Source organism: Alosa pseudoharengus, unplaced genomic scaffold, assembly GCF_046254945.1.
Source record: "Alosa pseudoharengus isolate Yale_2024_CS ecotype anadromous, Long Island Sound unplaced genomic scaffold, YU_APseudo_1.1 YU_APseudo_1.1_scf_2, whole genome shotgun sequence".
Lineage (NCBI taxonomy): Eukaryota > Metazoa > Chordata > Actinopteri > Clupeiformes > Clupeidae > Alosa > Alosa pseudoharengus.
The window spans coordinates 46,228,183-46,251,736 of record NW_027468663.1 but is presented as its reverse complement, the minus strand read 5'-3'; the positions used below and the strand labels follow the sequence as shown (position 1 = coordinate 46,251,736).

Here is a 23,554-nt window from a genome sequence, read left to right as displayed (position 1 = left end):
GTCACCCGAAACAAGGCCAGACAAAGAATGAGAGGAGACAGGGGTTTAAATGGGGAGTGAGTCTGACTGAACACAGGTGCAGCTCATCAGTAGGCTGGGGAATGTGAACAGGAGGCGGGAGCTTCAGGAGAGTGAGGAGGTAGGCGCGGCCGGTGGAAAACCTAGTGTGACTGTGACGCTTGGTCTGTAAAATATTATCTATCTATCTATCTATCTATCTATCTACCTATCTATCTATAACCTTATTTGTAACTTCAGGGAAACACAGGTGATAATGGGTGGTCTTTTAGGTAATGTGCAAGAAAATCTTAGGTCACGTGAACCTCCTTTATTATTCCAATAACTCTTTATGATAGTGGTAAGAGTTGTACCAGCAAGTTTAATGGAATCATGTGTCGGTTTTATTGCCTTCAACAGTGTACATTACAAGGATGGCTTTTGGAATCATGCTACAGAATTATGTCAGCACTTCCATTGATTGATTGTACACACACCATAAATTCAGGCTGTAAAAGTCCAACATTTCCTTACTGTCAGAGAGATATTGTGCCTCAACCCTCTCTACACATACTCAAGCCCTAATAGTCTCAAACGCTCCATTATGTTAATTAAAAATAGCATGCCTTCAAGACACAGTTCTTTCAGAGGAGGCACAACAAATAATCTTGGCACCAGCTCCCGTAAAGTCCGGCCAATGGTGAATTTCACTGATTCTATGCCCATTTATGGTTTTATTACTTGATAACGCATTTTGTATGGCAGAAATATATTTAGGGAAACATAATGGAAGAATATAACACAGCTAATCAACAACAGCTTATTCTTCATTTATCCACTATAGAAATGCTGTACATACCATCAGTGTTAAACAGTTTCACTTGAGCATAAACTTTAGAACTACCGGTAGTAACGGAAGTTTTTTATGTAAGTTGAGAAATTAGTTGATCTTATGTGGTGGAAAGAAGTAGCCCTACAAACAAGACCATTTTAGCGATCAAAACGTGGGAATTACATCAGCAAATTAGTGCCAGCCAACGGTGGTATAAGGATAATGAACTTTACAGCGTTCAGGTAACAGAAGCACTCCACTTCACGTTGTTGCCACATTACCACCATTACCAAAACACCTTGTCACCCATTATTCATTACTTGACTGTTTTTCAGTCCTCTGTCCCTGCTGATGCCCATGTGTCTCTAATGTCTTGTCCATGCCTTTTAACTAATGTGTCATTCTGCTGATGTCCAATGTGTCTCTAATGTCTTGTCCATGCCTTTTAACTAATGTGTCATTTTGCTGATGTGCACATCGTTGGTGATATAGCTAATGTGAGTTTTTCATGGACAAGGACAACCAAAACCCAACTTATACATTCACTTTTGTCTGACACCCTGCATACCAATACTTGTCCCATGATAGCATGTATCCTGTCCTATCGATGCTTCCATATGACTCCACCGATTCGTTGTAGGATATGTTGGCTTCCACAGTATTTCTTTTTTATCTCTAGTGCATAATGCACTGCATATTTTATTCATGTTAGGCCAACAGGCTGTGATGAAATCCCTTTTGCCTTTTTTCACTCTGGGTTTTAAAACCCAGTGTGTGGCAGGCGATAGGGAAAGGTTTTTATTATTATGAAGGCATCATGAAAAGTGCGGGCTGAGCCTGGGGGGGAGAAGTGCTGCTCTGGGATTCTTCGATCCCTCTGATTCCACATTCAGTGCAGACAGCTCCCGTCAGCGCTGAGGGCTAGAGAGCTCACAAACACACCATCAGAGGCCTCACACCAGCACTCCCCCTCAAACACAATACACACACACACACATACACACACACACACACACACACACACACACACACATACACACACACACACACACACACACACACACACACACACACACACACAGGCAACAAATACATTCACACAGACACACACCCATGCCCTCACACAATCTCATACCACACAGACAAACAAACAGAAATATATGCAGGATACACACACACACACACACACACACACACACACACACACACACACACACACACACACACACACACTCACAGACACATACACACACACACACACACACAAAACACAAAGACAAAAAGTTTGTGTGATGCATTTCAAACAAGAGCGCCGAACTTTGTAAAAGGACAGAGAATCAGAATACATCCCACACACACTACAATTTGCTCTTCTAGAGCTTCAGGGTTCACTGGCCGTAGACAGCCAAGGCCATGGATCAGGACAGCCCAGTGGTGACAGACACAACTCTGTAGGACACACAGTGTTTGAAGTCCTGTCACCCAGTCAGCCAACACTCCCAACCCCCCAACTCAAGTCCACCCCATCCCCCTACCCTCTCCACCCAGCCAGCCAACAACCCCCCAGCCCACACGCCACAATTGAGGAACTAGACTGGTGTCCTTGCAAGCAGTGACCCCTGAAGCTCACTGCCGTCCCCCTGGGAGACCCCAGACTGTCAGTGTGTCCCCAGCCGAGGACGACTCACTCCGTCAAGGTCCACGGCGAGGACTCCTCAGATCCCTCCGTCCCGTATCGCACGAGAGAGCACAGAAGGTGCCCCTGATGTCGGAGCAGAAAACACCTGCTCTGCGTCTCGCTGATACTTATTTCACTTCAGGCCACAGCAGCAGATACATATAGCACCCATGGGGGGGGGGGGGGGGAGACAGAGAGAGAGAGAGAGAGAGAGAGAGAGACATCGGGTGAGGTGGAAAGATACTCTGCATAAAGAGGAAAAAACGCACGCACATCCCAATCTAATCCTGGGTGCTGGACAAAACACTTACGATGAGAGAGAGGGGAAAAAAGTCCGCAACACCAGTATATGCTCCCAAGTTTTAGTTTATTTACCGTGACGTTTCGGGCCAACTCAAGCCCTTCATCAGACATCTGATGAAGGGCTTGAGTTGGCCCGAAAGATACTCTGCCACATACAACCACTCATTTTTTTAATCCAAGTTGTGATTCTGTATAAGAAGATAACTATATCCACAAAATGAGACCAAGGACACAATACAATTTCAGAATGCCAAGGTACATTAAACTTTTGATAAGGTACAAATAAGGTTATTGGGTCTCTTCCGTTTCCGATCGCCTTAACCGAGGATTTTATATATCAATTTCTGTTTATTTTAAAAGTCGGATTGTTCCAATTTACTATAGAGGCCAAGGAGAAAAGGAATACAAATGGAGGTGGGTTTGGTTAGATTATGTGCACGACTCTGAAACTTTTCTGTGTTAGAAAGAGAGGCAGAAAAAGGCAAGAAAGGAACATCATATTTATCAGCAACTGTATCAGACGTCAAAATGTGACTGCCTGCCAAATGGCCCTATAAATAGGCTAGTCTTCCCTCCCGCTGCTGACAAATGTGAAAGACAATGGCAGTTCATCTTGTACAGGGTGGGCACGGCGTGCCTGTAGAGGTGGGGTGCGTCAAATCCACAAGGGGTAATCGGAGACAGGTGAGGGATGTCTCAATTCAGGTCACACTCCTCATAGCTATTACCTACGGTGTGCTATTAAGTACACATGTCTGTCTGGGGAGACATGACGCACATGCATATTCTCCCCTTTTTCACGCACACACACACACACACACACACACACACACACACACACACACACACACACACACACACACACACACACATCTCTGTGTGCATGTATAGCATTGTGGACACACATATTGCATACTTTGTGTAAATAATTATGTACAGTACTAGATGAGTACAATAACAGTAGGGGGGAAGTTTCAGTGCATGGAAAAGCAAGAGAAAGACTATTAACTGTTACACAGTCAACCCTTGAATGACTTGATGATGAGATATCTATGATAATAATCTCATAATCCAGTGTCCCTATCCTCTGTTTGCATTTCTTACACCTCAGAGTGATTGAAGTGTAAATAATTGAAATAGGTGTCATTCTTCCAAGAGTTATGTGAAAGTTACTTAGTATAAAGGCATATCAGGAATAGTCAGAACACAAGGCTGTTGGCTCTATACCACTGAAGCGGCATTATGTGCAGGTTGGAGTGCACATAAATTGTTTTATTTTCTATAATATTAAAAATGTGAGTATTAAAGTACAGATTTTTAGATTTACAATAAATGAGACTTCTTGTTTGACATGTGTTTCTTTCAAATATTAAAACTGCTCAAAGCTTGATCATTTTAGGTAAAGTGAACATGTCTTTGTTTCTACGAAATTGTAACATGAAGCAGAACATTGATTGATCTTGCTAATTAGGATCTTTTCAAATCTGAACATGCCTTTTTCACCTGCTGATCTCATGCACCTTTATCAGGTAATACAAAACGAAACAAAAACCCAACACAAAATAGTTATTTTCTGCACATTATGGCAACAACTGCAAGACTACTGCCTATAGGGGCTTGTGAGATGTGCTGTGACCATGGCAACAACAGACATTCTTGTTTGTGAATGATACGTGAAGAACATGCCAGCATGGTGGCTGTGGTGCCTGTGGCAGTGTTTAAGAGATAAAAAAGATCTCTCCCCCAATATTAAATATATTCCACAGCCCATCCTGAATGTGCTTTTACATCAGAGCCTGGAGTCAAAAACGAGCAGAAATGGCTTTGGACGTGGAGTATTGCTACTACCAAACTGGACACTGTGATGTTCTCTGTAAGTGCTGTCAATATGAGTGCTCACTGTGCCCTGCCAAAATGTAAACTTCACTCTGACAAATGCACAGAAAAATCCCTCCAATGGCTTTGACTTTAGGGGGCTATTTCAAAATACATCATAATGGTTCAGTTCATTTTCTTATAGCAAAATCCCCAGTGGTACTGGGAGAGCAGTGTGACTGAGGCAGAGGAGGTAGTTGGTCACTCACTCTGAACTCGATACTTCAAAAGTTTCCATTCAATTACAGATAAATGACTTGTGAAGCAGTGCAGCATTGGTAAAAGATGGATCTGTCAGCAGAAGACTAAAACAGACCTAAACCCTGAATTGAAATTTGAAAAAAACACACACTGGCCTACTTAAACACACAAAAGCCATTGACGGAAAACTTTTAACCACTTTGTAAAACACCCAACATATCTTTAAAAAATATCTATGCACATCCATTTTAATGCAATCCCGAAACTATACATTTATTGGTCTCACCCTCTGGAAATCCCTAAATTGCTTCAATGGAGAGTTACTGAAAAATCTGGCACACAAACCAGCACATCTATAGCCCAGGGCTATAAGAGTGCTCCACGGCAGCTGTGAGTGAGCTCTGTTTCCCGACTTGCTGTGAGAGTAAAGATTTATGGTTTGGTACAAGCCCCTTATTGTTTCTGAAGAATTACATATAATTGCTGGTATGTTGTCACAGGACATTGCACTGGAGGTATCCTCTACTTCCTTAGCACCAACTCTGGTGAATAATATATGCTCTGTGATCGATAAATAAAAAAGATTTAGCATTCACAGAGTGTTAGTATACACACACACACACACACACACTCATGCGCACACACAGAGAGAAAATCAAGGTCAGTTGACAGTGCTTGCAGAGTGCACATAAAGAAAGAGTATGTGAGGTAAGACATCTCTCCTGAATGAGTTATCACCCTCCACTGGAAGTAATCTGTGCAGCGACAGCCTGAGGCCTTTCAGAGGACCCTTTTCATTCTCCCCCAGGACCCTGGCCACTCAATAAAGTGTTATCATCGACAGGTCTGAGCAGGAGCGTCCTGATTTAGACGTTAGGACAGTGAGAAGGCCTCAGTGGAGTCTCTCAGGTGTGGCAGCTCTTGTTCTTGCATAGTATAAGCTTCTGCAGATTGTGCTTCTTCCAAAACCATATTAACCCAGGATCAGCCACAACCGTTTAGGTTCCTCTTTCTGAGTTTGATCACTGGGAACAGAATTTATTTTGTTATAAATGGATAAAATATAAAAAAAATACCTTTCATGCCAGTCACCTGTTTGTCAAGTCAACCCGCTGGGAGAGTTTTAGGGCACAGGCCTAGTTCTCTATTAAATGTCTCTCATTAATACAATCAGAACAAAAGAAGTGAAAGCTATGTTTAGCACTAGCTTGACAAAGTGTTGCCTGAAGCGTTCTAGCCCATGGCCACGTGAAGTGATTCAGTGCGGAGATGCCATCAGAGTAGTGTGAGAATTCATGTACACTTGACGGCAATTAACCCTCCGTTTGTTCTTGGAGTCATAGTGACTCGAAACTGGTGACACCAAAAATGCGCTTTATTAAGAAACAAAGTCTTCCTCACTTCTGATATACCTACTTAAAGTAACACTAAGTAGGAATTGCCCGTTTCATCCATTTCCAATGTACTGGATTCCCATGTAGTGCTGCGGAACTGAGGGATCCAGTTCTCCAATAAACAACAAAAAGGGTTGTGCTCCTACCCGTGACAACAACGTTACATAGTGCAGGTGTACTGCATATTGCCAATGTCAGAGACTCCATATTGTTAGTCAGTTTACGAGCAATGTGTTTCTTGGTGTTTTATGCCCCCAACGTTGTCTTCAACGCAGCGCTGCCTGGAAGGCACTAGGGTTAGGCATGGGTTAACGTTAGGATTAGGGTTGGGGTTAGGTTTAGGATTAGGTGCCTTTAAGTCAGCGGTGGCAGCGCTGCCTGGAAGACGACATTGGGGGCATAAAACACCATCGAGCATCAAAATGTGTTATTTTAAGGTAGAAGAACTGCATTGTGTTGCTTTAAACTTTTGATATAGAACAAGCTAAATGAAGTCATACTTATAATTACAACAAAACATTGCATTTATATAGCACTTTTCAAGGCACCCAAAGTGCTTCATATTGTAGGGGATACCTCACCACCAATGTGTAGGACCCACCAGAGTGATGAACGGCAGCCTCCCTGGTAACTGCACATAATTATTAGCTTCTCAAATATAGACTTTTGTATGGATGAGTGGATGAGAATGAGTGTTAGTACAGTAATATGTGTGAGGCACTGAATCATAGTTTTACCTATATTCATATAATTTCCCATACATTTGCAAGGCATGTGGCATTCTAGGAGTGCTAGAGTGAGTCAAAAGCACCTGACATGAGGGGGGGCGCTGTGGCGCAACAGGCTACAGCCCTCATACCATGCAAGTGTCCACCGAGACCCAGGTTCAAATCCAACCTGCTGTCATATCCCATCTCTCTCACACTCAATTCCTGTCAATCTTCACTGTCCTATCCAAATAAAGGCAAAAACCGCAAATATATATATATATATATATCCAAATAAAGGCAAAAACCGCAAATTATATATATATAGATATATTATTAGTTTATATATATATATATATATATACCGGTATATAATTTAAAAAAAGCAGCTGACATGGCAAACACCTATTTGTTTGTCTATACAGGAAATTGTAATACTGTGCCAAGCTGCATAGCTGTATACTGAAATATTTATGTGAGTTAAGAAAATTGAATACTGGGTCATAATGGCTCAGGGGAAATAGGTGTTAGGACAGTAGGTGGGTGAACATTGGAGCCCAGGAAGGAAATAACAGGAGATTTCCTTGTAAAATCATTTTTAAAAGTAGCTCAGATTACAAGCAAGCGCAGCGACTGTGTCTGTTGTGTTCGCTCTGTGACATTGCAATCATCTCGAAATGGCTTATCGCTCGCCTTGTCTGATACAAGCCAGGCAGTCTGCAGTCTAATTAAGAGACTGGAGGAAAGTCCCAGGCAATGCATTTGGTATGATCCAGTCATGTCTGTGGCTTGCGACCCTACCCATGACACCCAGGCTTTCTGCTGGTACCATGGGCTCTGTGACACAGACTTATGATACCTCTTAAGTACTGCTAGATGAGGGCAAGGCAGCTACCCAGGCTCACTGCAACCCCCTCCGGGGTTAACTCAAGAGGCCAAAGGCACCTCTTCCTAGAGAGACTGGCTGCTTCTTCTAGATGATATCAAAAGTCGGCTTAAGGCTCAGAGAGGGAATTATTTTCTCCATGGGTCTATATGGCCACTGGGCTTCAAAAGATGGAGTTCTGGTTGGTACATTTATTATCTATTTTTTTTTTTATCTTGCTGCCTGTCAGTAAAGTAAAGACATCAGACATTTGCAACAAATACCCCTCAACCAACTATTACTTGCATTGTTTTGTTTACTTTTACTTATTAAGGTTTTGTTGCAGCAATTACTGAATTGTGCTATTGCAGTTGTTCAGAGAAAAAAATATCTAATATTATAAACTCCACAGATCCCCCAGTGTGCATCAAAGAACCGAACAGAACATCAAATGCCACATTTCTGAATGTACAATCATGTTCTCAGCTTGTCTAAAGTGAAGTGAAATTCCCTAAACTCCCTCTCACAAAGTGAGCGTGCCCCTGTATGTAATTCTGTCATGATTGTGTATTAGCTACATTGCGTTTTAATGCCTTTTGAGACGACACTGCATTCCTCTGGTTTGAATAGAAAGGCAGGGTTCCTCTGGATTGTGTCAAATGGTTTGTATAATGTGCCCCCAGTATTGGCACTGTAGCTCAGTGATCTTAAAGAGAAACAGTATTGGCAATTATGCAGTATTGGCAATTTTCTCACTGTTTTCTCGGTTTTTGCTTCTTTTTCGCTGGCTCTGTCATGACGAATGTCTGAGAAACTCCATCGCTACCTTTTTCTAGCCGGTGCCTGGCGTGTATGTGTATTTGAATGCAGTAAAGCAATTTGTTACACTCGTTATACTTCCTGACACTGAGGCCGCCGGCCCACAGTTGCAAGGGCGGTTTTTCCGCTCACAGGCGTAGGGGGGAAGTGGGACGGCCACCATTCAACCCGAAAAAAGTCATATAACCATTCCAATGACTCTGAAGCTGTTAAGTGAAGGTAAATTAAGCTTTAAAAAAAAAAACCCTGCATATTAAGCTAAAAAAACCTGCATAGTTCGCCTTTAAGACTACCAGTATGTTTTTCACCACTAGTTAATCTCTGCGCATTTTAAAGATGAAAGTCAAGTCATCTAGTTGTTTCATGAAGCATTATCTGAACATCTTCTGCCAAAGTGTTGTTGTAATTGTTATGTTTTGTTATGTAATTGTTGTTCAATATGGCTAAGGCGATAACAACATGAGTTCTAGCACACTCAGTAAACAATAATTAAGTTAATAGAGGTGAAATTGCGCTAGCTTGAGAGAAATTCTGTGATATAAAAGACATATCTGTTATTTGTCTGTAACAGTTACAGTGTGTCCTTTAAAATAGAGTCCCATTATTCAGCATTATATGAAGAGATCATCTTTCGATAATGTATGCCACTGAAATTCACAACTCTTGTTTGAATGTGGTCAGCTTTTAAATGCAATAATAGGCCATCAACACAACACCAAAGACTTATAACCTTTCATGTTGTAACCATGCCGCAATATCTAACGGTGCTTTATTTCACCCATTATTGGATTACTATTTAATATTGAGTATTACACAGCTGGACCATTTTCACAGCATGCAACATAAACCCTTTAATGACAACAGCAGAGAGTCATGTTGCAGGATTTAATGGAATGTGAAGTGCTCAGTGCCATTGTGCTGTGCACACACTCACACACTCACTGACACATGTGGGTGCACGCACACACACACACAAGAGAAAAAGAGAGTGAAAGAGAAATAGAGAGACTCAAAACCACACATCTTGCCATACCACTGTAGGGGATTTCCTTAAAAGCTATTGATCAAGGTGAAGATGAGGAGAAGTTTTATGTTCCATTTGCAACCTTGAAATGAGGGAATCATTGGGTTTAGTTAAGATTGATCTCCTTACGAGTTTTCTAGGAGCCAAAGGGTTGGATTGGAAAGCATTGCTTTCAAAGAAACACCCACTTGGGTACAATAATCTGATGGCAATCCTACTGTAGAGACCAGAAAGAGGGTATATTTATGGACCTAGGGTTACTATCACCAACTGAGGGAGAAGTTCAGTTGTACTGAAGAAACTTCTAGAGGAAGAGATTAGCATTTGGTTTGTTTTCTGAAAGGGCTTCCTAAATGGCAAAGGCAATGGTGACGTGAGACAGTGCAAATTTGTATTTTATGGTCCTCTTATGAGTTCTTTTGTAACCGAGCAATTCAGTTCCAGGTGCCATTTCCCTGGCAAATCCAATGCACCGTCAGCAGACAGAACAACGCTGCAGCAAATCAATAGCACCCATCGTCAGCAAGCTCTTTATGATACACCAACTTTGGTGCAGCATCTTTTCACAAATCACTACTCAGGTGTCCATAAACCAAACAATATATGCAGTGATCACCAAGAAAGCCATTCTGGGCCAGACCAGCATAGACACATCAAGTCTTTTAAGATGAAGATAATGAAAGGTGTAATAGATAGAAAGATACAGTACTTGGAGAAGGAAAGTGAAGTGGTCCCACTTCTTAATACATATCCTACAGTACTATTACTATTAGTAATAAACAATACTAAGTAGCACAATGTATGTTACTAACTTTAATTGCAATACACAGCCTGTACCTTTAGGTAGAGGGTGTGCATTGCAATTAAAGATTGTATTTACAAAGAAAGAATAGTTTTTACACTTTGGAACAACATGTATTCTAAGTACATAGAATGCAGACAGTTAGTGTAGCCATGTGATACCGTGTGTTGAAGATTAAGGCCAAAAAAACTGTGGATGGTGCGTTACAAAAACAGACAGCGAGGGCGGTCCGAGCGATTTGTGATGACTTGAAAAGCCGAGCTGATCCATTTCACTGATTAACTGAGAGGAGATCCTTCACCTTGTGCTGCAGCTGGAGGGAGCGTCTAATCAGCGCTCCATCAGCCGTCAGCTCCTCTAGACTGCTCATAATTCAGCACCCTTCAGCGCAAAACCCTCTGATCAATCCGTGATTAATGTCCGCATCTCCGGAGGCAAGGAGTAGTGGAGGAAGGGGAAAAAAGAAACCTAAAAAGGGACCCCTGTCGAAGGATAAAGAGGCTAGCAGTTGAACTCATTGTTTTCTACTTTGACATCAAACTAGACCTAGCCCCACAAAGCGTTCTACCCTTGTAGAGATTTCACAAGTACATGCTCTGCTTTCTTTCTTGTAAATATATACAGAAGCTAAGGCGAAGGACAACAGACTCTACTTCCACAGCCTTGATGCCATTTATGATCCCGCTAGTGCTTAAGTTTACTGAATATATAAATACTGAATAATGTGTTTTCTTACAAGATCAGGTAGTAGGGAAGTAGAAGTGTCAACCTTCTAGAGCTCCACTGTAACTTGGCCACATTAAGTCCAGCCTGTGACTGGAAGATTATAATTGCATTTTTAGTGCTATTTAGATGCAAAGTAGTTCATTACAAGTATAATGAATTTGAAGAGCCTATTTGCATCAGATGAAAAAGCATAAGGCCAAACTATAATAGGCAATTTAAATAGGATTGCTTTTGCCCTGTGTTTTGATATGTGTGTTGAGATTTTGATATGAGGTGGTAGAACTGATGAGCACTATACTAAGCCTAAATAGTCTGTGCTCAGTGGCAGCACTACTGCTACATCAGTTTGCAGGATCCCCCGGGACGTGGAGAATGAGATACAGTACTGTATGTGTAGATCTGTAATAAACTGGACCACTAAACATAAGCAAATTACAAAGAAATGATACACAATGAAAATGGTTTGCTGTCAACAATTTTTTTGTTCAGTCATGTGAATACTTTGGTCACATTTTATACAGGAAGCTTCTTACGTCCCGGTCATTTAAATGGGTTATATGTTGCTAAAGTCCTTTTGTCATTTAGCGTAATGTCAAACAATGCTTAATAGGTGTTTACCGCTAAATGGATATGATTCGACATCTGCCATTTTGCTGTCTCACTCTCATTTAAATGATCAGATTGACTCAGAGATTGAGAGTGTGTGGGGCTCATTACGAAAACTAACCTCATCTTTCTCGCTGACACATTTTCAACCGGGCTAAATTGTCCATAAATTTGGACATGAAGTCATAAATGCCAGAAAAGAGGAGAATAGGCAGACAAGAGGAGTGCTCCGAATGCCAATGCAATACTCTCTCACAGTGAGGAGGGAGGGAGAGAGAGAGAGGGAGGGAAGAGAAGAGGGAGAGAGGGAGGGAAGAGAAGAAGACGAAGGAGAGTAGAACTTCACACCAAACAGAGAGAGAGAGAGAGAGAGAGAGAGAGAGAGAGAGAAGGATGGGAAATGAGCAGGGGGCTTCAGAGGTGACGGGGATGAAAAGATGGGTGATAAAAGACAGATAAGAATACGAAGAGAAGTGGAAGAAATAAATTGGTGATGGGAAAGGGAGAGACGGAGGCAGAGAGAGAGAGAGAGAGAGAGTAAAGGGTGGGCAAGAGATCCATCAAACCAATTAATGGCCAAGCTGTGACTCACAGTGTTCCACTTAGCACTGCAGAGACACCTGACAGGCAGGTCAATGCTTTCTGATTTGCACAGATAAGGTACAAGGTGAGAGATTGTGGTTTTATGAGGTTGCATTACCATATGTCGGCCCTGGGTTTATGCCTGGCGATTGATGTAGGGAATACATAACGTGCTTGCCTTGGAAATAAACAATTCTGTTCCGCATATCTCCACACGTGCCAATTGGGTGCAGGTCTCTTGTTTTTTATTTATTTTTATTTTTTTAATTAACCGTATATCTAATGAGAACGAAAGCACCTTGTCTTCTCCTAATCTGAAACACAAAAACCTTTCATGGGAAGCGTGCCCTCCTTTGAACTGGATGTACTGTAATGGTGTTCCCCATTCAAGCCCGCGTCCTGCCAAGCTCAGGGGTCCTCTGAGCAGAGTGCAACAGCTGCAGTTGTAAAAGTGGGGTGGCACTGGGCGAAACGAGCTTCACTCACTCTTTGAGCCAACGTTAACATTATTCCAGTCATTTACTGGTAGTGGCCAGAACCCGTGGGCATCCCACACTTGCAGGACCATTGAATACTGTAATGGCCCGGGAGAGGAGGGCAATGAAAGGGGATGTGTGTGTGTCTGATGGCTACAGGAAACACGCAGGGGGTGGGCAGAAAAAAAAGCCCAGACTTGAGAGTGCTGTACACTTGGTCAGCCTTAGAGCACTTACGCCTAGGTTCTCACTGGACCTGCTATCTGGAGGAGCAACCCATGGCTGTGGGCGACATTTTTTTCAAATGAGCTTGAAAATAATTCAGGGTCTTACTTATACTGAGCACTGTGGTAGGGAAGTGTAGCTCTAAGAGAGAGAGTGAGATAGTTACCATGCATTGTTTGGTGGTAGCATGCGGTCAGTATAAGGAATAATTACACAAAATTAACATACTCATATATTTCCATGTATTGTGTTCACAAGGCGGCTACCTTTGTTGTGGTTCTGGTTAGAATTAATTGCTTAGGCCTAAATGTTAATAAAAGGGAAAAGGGAAGGGAAATTCACAAAATCGTTTAACATACGTACATATTACATAGTGTATATAGAAATTAGCAACACATAGGAAAGCAACATTTGAAATGATATCTCACATTTTTGTCCTAAAGGACCATTAGGAGAAATAAGGCACGATAAAAAAGATTTATGAGATCTGAAGTTGAACTCAAATCAGACTTGGACTGAGACGGTCCAATTTAAATTCAACTGAAGATCTCAAAATACTCTCACCTGAGATCTCAAGAAGAACTGATTTATTTCACATGAGACAAAGAAAGATAATTTTTTAGACAATAAATGTTCCTTTGGGAATGCATATTCAAATTTACATTAAATATAAAATCTATAATTTTACATTTTACAACATAATATCAATATCAAAACATTTCTGTGTGCTCACTTATAACATAACTTTACCTTACAAATTCTCTCTCTCTCTCTCTCCTCAGATGAATTCAAGTCCTTTTTGAATAAGCTGCCCACAGACCGGTTCCTCAACACCTCGGCCATCCTGAGGTTCTGGACGTCGGACGGCGCTCTCCAGCGGCGATACGGGCAGCTGGAGGCCAACACCAAGCTGGTGACGGGCAAGGCCCAGAAGATCGTGCGCAAGCTCTTCACCCTGAGCAAGCGCTGCCCCAAGCAGCCCAGAATCAGCCTACCCAGAGAGAGGTAGGCTACTGTCTGTCAATCTGTCTGTCAATCTGTGAGTCAGTCGCTCCCGCAGCGCCCCAACAGAGCAATTCTGTGTGAGCCGTGGTCAGCTGTAATCATTGCCCTGGAGGTCTCTGTTGGTAGCCCACTTGTCAGTTTTGTTATATGCCCTTGCATATCTTATATGCAGGGGGTGATTGTATAACTATGGATAGTCTTGAAATGGTTAAGATCGGGGATTAAGGGGAGCAAGTTAATGTGGTTAGCAGTTAGCACAAAGGATTAGAATGCATTTTTAAATATGCCAACATGTCTTTAACAGATAAGTCATTAACATTCGCAAAACGGGAGCGTATGTAACTACCACAATTATTGTCATTCAGCATTAGCAGCGCGACATAGCCTTTAAACCTATTCAAAAACGTATTTACCCGTTCCCTATCAAGCCCCATGCCCTGCCGTTAATGACTGTGTTTGCCGCAAGGTAATTATGTGACATGATCTAGAGTTTATTTAAGCTGAGAAAAGGCCAGGCTGCCAGGCCCCTTCATGCTTGGGCTGTTTGTCATTTCAAGACAATTATTTCATAGTCAACACTATCAACAAAAAGAGAGAGAGAAAGAGAGAGAGAGAGAGAGAGAGAGAAAGAGAGAAAGAACACTGGTCTTACACAGCCTGAAGAAGGTAAGACAGAAAGAGGGAACATGAGAGAGAGAGAGAGAGACAAAGAGAGAGAGGAGATTGAGAGGTCCTTTTGTAGTGTGTGGTCAGTGTTGGCACACTGTAATCAAGTGCTCCAGGAGAGTGACAGCTTGTAGTTAACGTCCTTTACTTTGAAGCCTTCCACTCTCCCCTGACAGGCCCCTCCTGGGTCTGGCTCCTTTAACAAAGGCTAGCCTGCTGTGCCCTTGTGCTCGCCGCTGTAAATAAGATCCCTATAAGATCCCTATCGGCCCCAGATGAGGATTAGGTTTTACTCATGAACAATATTTTTAACAGTGATATGTGATGGTTGACTTCTAAGCAAAACCATATAATTTCTGAATTCAATATTATTAAAACTGCATTGCCTACACAGCAAGGAGTCTATTAAGATCCTCAGCAGAATCTTGCACCCTCAGTAACAGGTGTGAGATCTCATTCTGCTAAAAAGATTATGTAATTATCGACGGTACTATGGACATTATGGGCCAGTTTCCCACATATGGATTAATCTTAGTCCTAGATTAAAAGAAAACTTCAATGAAAATCTCCACTGAAAAAAATGTGTTTTTATCTTGGAATAGGCTAAATCCATGTACGGGGAAACTGAGTGTATATTAATAAACTACTTAATTATCTTTCCTATAGTCACACTATAGGGAAATAATGTAATGTTGCTTGTGCGAATTAGCATAACACACTTTTCAAACATGCCATTTAATTTAATGAAGCCTCTTAGTGGTTGCAAACATACATAAATGGCCCAGAGGAAATATGAAACCTCTGGGGGAAACTGCATTAGACTGTATCTGAGATGTGCAAAGGCTTTGTGCTGTTGACTTTCTCTGTACTAAGTAGCTCGATAATGAATTTGCCGAACCCCTTCATTATTAGTAACTCTTTGAACTGGCTGATGGCGAACATCAGTAAAATGCTGCGTTCTCTCACCTCCTGCGTGTGAGTTCCTAACCTCTTTACCTTGCCGCAGAGAACATGGCTGCCTTCTGTCAGCGGAGAGCTCAGCCGTGCAAAATTAAAATCCTTCTTCATCAGTGGTCAGACTAGGATGCCTCATTGCCTGACAATAAAAACCAGGGTCAGGTCCTGAGTGACTGTTCGTGTTGTTGTGGAAAAGATTTTTCATGTCATTTTTTGCCCCAATTCCTCCCTCTCACCCCCCCCCCCCTCCACCTCCCCCTGATTCACATCACCATTTAGCAAATGCCAGCAGCCAGGTGTCCTGCTGTGATTAATTGTGTCTGTGGTAATTATTGTCTGTCGCTCAGGGCGCTGCGATTCTGGCTGAACCGCGCACAGTCGCTCCTGTACTGCAGCGAGCACGGACTCCTGGGCACCTTCTCCGAGGAGACTCGGAGCTGCACCTGCCCGTCTGAGCAGGCCACCTCATGCCAGGGCAGCGTGCCGTGCCAGGTGGGTGAGGGCACCTCGTGCGCCACCTGCGCGGCGGACAACGTCACCCGCTGCGGCGCGTGCCACCCAGGCAGCGTGCTGCTCGCGGGCGCCTGCCGGCCCAGCATCGCCAACTCGCTGGACCACTACGTCAACTTTGACTTTGACATGCCGGACGCAGAGACGCGCTACCTGCTGGGCCGGCTGGACAGCCGCATGGAGGTGCACGCCATCTACATCAGCAACGACGTGCGCCTGGGCAGCTGGTTCAATCCGGGCTGGCGCAAGCGCATGCTGCTCACGCTCAAGAGCAACAAGAACAAGTCCAACCTCATCCACATGCTCATGGGCCTCAGCTTCCAGATCTGCGCCACCAAGAACAGCACCCTGGAGCCCGTGCCCGCCATCTACGTCAACCCGTTCGGGGGCAGCCACTCCGAGAGCTGGTTCATGCCAGTCAACCAGCAGGACTTCCCCGACTGGGAAAGAACTAAGCTGGACGGCTCGCTCCAGTGCCAGAACTGGACGCTGGTGATGGGCAGCAAGTGGAAGTCCTTCTTCGAGACGGTGCACATCTACCTGCGCAGCCGTATCGTCACGGACGACCCGGCCGCCAACGAGACGCTCTTCTACGAGCCGCTGGACTTGGACGACCACACCTCCAACCTGGGCTACATGAAGATCAACAGCCTCAAGGTGTTCGGCTACAGCATGCACTTTGACCCTGAGGGCATCAAGGACCTGATCCTGCAGCTAGACTACCCGTACACACAGGGTTCGCAGGACGCCGCCTTCCTCATGCTGCTGGAGATGCGCGACCGCATCAACAGGCTGTCTCCGCCAGGACCGGGCGGCCAGCCCCTGGACCTCTTCTCCTGCCTGCTCCGGCACCGGCTCAAGCTGTCGGCCAGCGAGGTGGCACGCCTCCGGGACTCCCTGCAGAGCTTCAGCGCCAGGCTGCCCAACTCCCCGGAGCCCGAGCTGGGGCAGTTATGCAGCTAGCCTGGACAAATCCCTCTGGCACGCATGTGTGTGTTGTTTGTGTTTCAGTGTGTGTGTGTCTGTGTGTGTGTGTGAGTGTGTGTGTGTGTGTGTGTGTGTGTGTGTGTGTTTGTGTGCAAAAAAACAAATTCACAAGTGTGTCTCTGGCCACGCTAACCGCGAGCAGGCAAACATGAAGCGTTTGGGGACAATTCTGGAGGACTGTGTGGGTATGTGTGGGGGCGGCCTGAACTGATTGTCCACACACTGGCTGTTCGGCATCACAAAACAGTGGAGATTTGTCATCCTCGAGTCATAGCACACTGCATATCAATGGATCTCTGGACTTGAGACTCAATCTGAGGACAAAAAAGGCCTTCAAAAAAGAGATTTTGCAATGGATTGCTTGTTGATTATTATGTTACAGAGGTGGAAAAGGGAAGAAAATGAATCGCTATGGGAAGCACTTGTTTTCTCGGTCACAATACACTGCAGGTTATTTTTTCATTTTATCATTATTATGTTTGGAATGGAATAACCACATAGAGCATCAGCCCAGGAGGAGAGAAAAATAGCTAAACGGTCAAACAGTGATAACAATCGATATGAAATTTGCATTCTTCATTTTCTGTGTCATCTTGATAAATCCTGTACAGCGAAATGTATAATTGATCTTGAATTTGGATTGAGATGCCCTGATGTATTCAGAGACATGGCTACACCAAATGTTCTGCTTTATGCTGAACATAATGGCAAATGTCTGTTTTTTAACGTTCCAAGGAAATCACTTTTGAGATTGTAATGCTACTGAGGATATTGTTTTGAAGAGGCCTGTTGACAGCTTTGTAAATATTGCTTTATCTTATTTCAATTGTTAAAGTTGCAGTGCATTGCTTTTTTGGGATAAATTATAAACGTGAAATTTGTACTTTTTGAAAGTACAAAGACCAAAAGCATCTACTGAAAAAAGGAGCAGCGTCCAATGCCTTATGAAGTGGAGTCTTTGTTCAGATATTGAAGCACACTCGTTTTTCTATCTGCATCCAAGCATCTTTTGTTTTTCTCGCAAACAATGTTTTGCTGTATAATTGCAATATTTTTATGTTAACGGTGAATTTCATAACAGCACCATTATGACACGTATGGAATTATAAAACTCAAATTGTTGTTGCGATCATATTGGTGGTTCTATCATAACTTCTGTACAGATTCATTGTGGTCATGTCATGCTGTCTCTTTCTCTGGGTGTGTGTATGTAAAACTGAAGACAGCATTTTAACATAATGCCAGTAATTTTAATGAATTTGGTGAGAAGTTGCTGACAACCAAGCTCTCAATGAAGAGAGTTCACTTTTGGGTGCTACTCACTTTTAACACCAGATACTTACTGTAGAGCTCTCAGTATTATTCAGCTGTCGTGCCATCAGTCTTATATTTATTACAGAAACTCACCTTATATGACTCTACAGCCTCTGACCTGGTATGCCTCTGGAAGCCTCTGGAAGCCTTCATCTCATTCTGAATTCCCCAGTTTCTTCTTATTTCCTCTGTCTGTATGCACACAGATTTGCATTTGAGGTCCTTTCTATAAAAATATATAAATAAAACTTAGAGTTGTATGATGACAAGGTTACGAGCCTGCTGAAAGCTGCACATTTAGCTAATGGTGGTCTGGAGCAGGCTTATTTGATTTTGAATTTTTCAGGACGGCAGATTAACTTATCTGGATGTCCTCTGATGGCCACCTCAGTTGCTTGGCATGCTGAGACAGGATATGTGCCAAAAAAGAGATTTTAAAGCCTTTTTTTATACCTGAGGTCATTTATCACTCCACTAATCACAATTGAAACTGCATTCACACCATTTTTGCGAGTTTTATAAACGTCATAATACTTTAACCAATTTGATACTTCATAAAATGTTGAACATTATATGGCAAAATTTGACACACAATATGTTTTAACCCTCTTGCGGCAAATTTGAATTGGAAAATACATGCAGTTTCAAGCAGGATAGTGGTCCTATTATGCAGCACAAGGCAAGGCCTTTGCCAAAAGTTGACACCAAGATAGATAGATAGATAGATAGATACTTTATTGATCCCCAGGAGAAATTCAAGCCTCTTTTTCACATTATGCCACATTTCCCATTATTTCGTAATAGCTTCAATGTCAGACTAAATTCTTCAGATAGGAAGCATACAGAGTTACTGAACACATTGTTTATCCGAGGATCACTTGCAGCTGAACCCCCACACTTCAGCTAATCACAGAGGTGTTGAAGGACGCACAATCAATCATCAAGACCCTGAGAAACATTCATTACCTCCCTCGAGATATATAACATCATAAAGTATTTGAATATTTTATCGTTCATAGATTTATGATGTTTGGAGTGTCAGGGGCATGATTACTTTGATATACTGGCACTGCACAATGTAAAATTAGAATCATGCTCAGCTGCAACTGGGACTATTTGTAATTCTAACACTGTTTACTTACCGTCAATTGGACTCTCACAAAAGACTGAACAAGCTTTGACAAGGACGAGGATAAAATGCTGGATGAAGGCATTACATTACATTACAAAATTCCTAAGCATTTGTTGAACTTAGTGTGTGTATCCTATGAGTAGCGGCTATCTACATGCAAATTGGAGAATTAACCTCTCTATTCGCTTCAAGCCAAGCTCTTTATGTACACAACAGGAGGGTATTCTCAGAAAAAGGGGGATCAAATCCAAGTCTTTAATTCAATTTCTCAAAAAAAAAACAGCTTTTCCATCATGCGTAGCCTGCCAGGAAAAGTATTATATCACATCATCCAGATGCTCAATAAAACTTTAAATTCCTTCAAGTCAGCAGGGGGTGGACCAAACAAGTGTGTATTTGGCCCCCTCGCGCTGTTTTCAAATTTGCTGCATTGCGCCGTCATTCGGTCAGCCTTGATGCTCTCAGAGGCGGTCATTACCATGGCTGGGCAGCTCCTATCCTCACAAGCGAGTCCAATTGGACATGCTGATGTGGCACGGTGACCTGGGAAGAGGGAGGGAGGGAGAGAGACAACATGAGCATGGACACACGCTGAGCACTAGGATCACCGGCCAGTGCTGACGAAAGTTGCTAAGCATGGTATCTAGGATGGTGGGCAGCAGTGGATGACCACCCCTCCACACATACACAAACATACACACTCACCCCTGGATATTGTCCCCTCCATTTGACTGGAAATTACATGTCTGCCATTACATCTTTGGTCAGATTTTTCTAGTTCTTCAAACATTAAGAATTAGAAGTGAATTTGTCTTGGATTTGTTGAGATTTTGGGAGCTAATGGGGCAGGAAGAAATGATTTGGACGCCGGGTCTTGCTTTCTTTTGTTAATTCAACCATTTTCTGTTGAAAGAAAAAAAAAAACACAAAACTGTCCAGCTATGCCACTACTGAAGTTGTTGTTTAAAACTGGTGTTTGATCATAGTATCTCTACTGTACGGTGCCATTAAACACATTTGTGACGAGACTCTTTCCCCCCTGTCAAACTTCAGCTAAATGCTTGTACATGCAAGAACTCAATAAGCTCTGTTTAATCCAACAAAACTGTCACTATTGATGTTTTTTTTAATGAAACTGAGGTTATTCCTCCCAAATGCCTTCGACTACAGTGCATTGTCAGAGTGGGACATAGGTTTGCCTTTCCAAAGGCCTGATTGTCCAGAACCAAAGTGCTGAATGTAAATACCCTTTGGGAGACTCCCCTCATTTCTATCAGAGATAGAACGGCTCGGAGACCAGCATGAGCTATCGGCATGCTATCCGGCCAGTGAGTTTCTATTTGCTGGTATGACACCATTCCACCTATTTGTAATTGTGTACATAATGCTACTCACACAGACATGCCAACCTGCCAAATGTTTGGCCAAGTAATGAGACATTGAACTTTATACTCCTCTTGTTTGATCAAATCTATTTGTTGGTCTTAATGTTTTATCAGGATGTACATGTTCTTATAATAAATAATAAAAAAGTGGCCCTGACTATATTTCCCCCTGTACTGTGTGTAAATAAATTAACTATTGCATTTATCGAACAGTCCAGCTTATTCTCAAATGGGTGTTTTTGTCTGCCTTTTTTGTCATTTTATATTGCCAGTGATCATGTGCATTATTTTCTGACTGAAAGCAAGAATTGACTTCAGGGGCTATCAAAGAGTTGTCAGGCAGTTGCATCCCTCATATGTGCTGAGACATCGCTTTTTGCTGTTCTCGTTTATTGCTTGAACTTGCTTGAACTGCCCGTCCAATATAACCATGTCATAAAGTATATTGAGTTTCAGTTTCACTACAGATTTCAAAAGAAGGCAGCACACACCGGTCTGGTGGTGTTTGGCAGCACCGCACTGCTAAAGCACATCCTGCTGCCCTCTCTGATCTCCTGCCAGAGCTTGTGCATTTAAAAACACTCAAAAAACAGACTTTTCGAAAGAGGTTCAAAAAAAGTGCGGTTAAATTGGAAAAAAAGATTTTTGAGGAGTTTATTTGTTCCATTAGGTGTGAGGGGGAGTAAGGGGCGGGAGACGGGGAGGGGGGGGGGGTGCTGTTTTAAAAGCAATGAAGCAGTCAACATAAGGAGGCAGAAAGGAGGAAATTGGCATGCAGACTTCCCGTGCTCCAGCAGAGAAGTGTGAATCGATAGGCTGACGGAGGGCTGACAGAATGACAGCAGCCGCGCACTGAAGGACATCGAGGAAAAGGGGCCGAGCTGAGCAAAGGGAGGTTAGACAGAAGCTGACAGCTCGCTTTAATGAATAGTAATTATTTTCTCAAAAAGGGAGAGTGCTGCAGTCAGAGAGACAGAAAAACTCACCTACTTCTCGGCAAATCAGTTGCTCTAAAAAATAAAACAAATCCACTGTAAAAGTAGAACGAAATGACTGCTGTGTGAAGGGATGTGAAATTCCCTCCCTCAGAATCGAGACTTCCCAAGAAAAGGAATATATATGTGTGTATAGAAACTAGCACAACAGAATATCCTGCCTGTGTGTGTGTGTGTGTGTGTGTGTGTTATGTAAAGACTGTCCCAAGAGCGCAACCACCAGAAATAGAGAGAATAGAGCCTTCACGTGGTGATCAATAATGAAGCTAATGGCAAATATAGAGGTTCTCCTCTGAGACCACATGAGCCGAACCTCAAAGACCAAGGAGTCTCTGGTTTAGCATCTAATATCCTACATTTGAAATGAAAGTGTGAATCCTCTGTGGTATCATGAGAAAAGTTTTGACCCTCTTCTTTCTCGTTTTGTTGTGTATGGAAAACAAGATCTACAAGTGAGCGAGTGAGGGAGCTGTGATGAAGGACTTTGCACTGTCCTGAGGGCTACGGAATATGCAGAGCTCATGGAGGCCATCAAAAATAGTTAAATATAAAAGTAAAGCCTTGCTTGATCTCTACTTTCAACGCCCAAGGCCAGAAGACTCTGTGTGAGTGTGTGTGTGTGTGTGTGTGTGTGTGTGTGTGTGTGTGTGTGTGTGTGTACAGTGTATGTGAGTGAGCGAGAGAGAGAGAAAGAGAGAGAAAGAGAGTCAAAAAAGAGGCAAAAAGAGTTCCTTAATGGCTGTGGATCATTTGAAGATGCCCTGATTGCCAACAAACGAGCCGTTGAGCAGAATTCTATATGCTTTTGATTTTTTTCTCTCTTCAGGATTCTCATTGATGATTGTCAGAAGCTTGAGTTCAATCAATTCACTGGTCTAACTGTACAATAAACTTAATAAAGATGAGTATGGCTATTTGGAGGTCAGAGTTTAATGAAAAACAATGTGGTCAATGAATTGCACAGTGTATGAAATACGTCCACAGAAAATTTTACTTTGAAACATAGGTTGTGCTAACCTGCTAATGATCTTGGCTGTAAAGTATGACATATAAGTATAGTATATAAGTATATATACTCTTTTGATCCCGTGAGGGAAATTTGGTCTCTGCATTTATCCCAATCCGTGAATTAGTGAAACACACTCAGCACACAGTGAAGACACACAGGGCCAGATGTACGTACATTTGCGAACGTAGCGTTATCAGCGTCATGGACACACCGCGAACCGCGACATTGCGAATGCTGTCAGACCCAAGTTTCCATCGTATTTATCAATCGTTCAATCCTTAGTGTAAACTGCGCCTTTCTCTGCCTTTCTCCGCCCATAAACGCAATTTACGAACGTCCACAACTGAATGGCAGCGCCTACATACAAGCGCAGTTGAATGAAGTTAACTGATGACAACATTAAAAAGAATCAAACGTTTAGCAATCATGAAATAATACCATACATGATAAGATGTAGCCTAAACAAGCATGGAGATAATGAA

The 23,554-nt window shown here is 42.7% G+C and overlaps 1 protein-coding gene across 1 annotated transcript in view; it reads left to right on the top strand.

Annotated features, from left to right (window-relative positions):
- The window catches only part of brinp2 (bone morphogenetic protein/retinoic acid inducible neural-specific 2), a 36,674-nt gene extending 19,461 nt beyond the window's left edge, over positions 1 to 17,213 (top strand). The window contains exons 6-7 of the mRNA XM_076296028.1: positions 13,895 to 14,117; positions 16,088 to 17,213. Of these exons, the coding sequence (XP_076152143.1) occupies positions 13,895 to 14,117; positions 16,088 to 17,213 (1,349 nt within the window). The remainder of the gene's footprint in view (positions 1 to 13,894; positions 14,118 to 16,087) is intronic.
- The last annotated feature ends 6,341 nt before the right edge of the window (positions 17,214 to 23,554 follow it).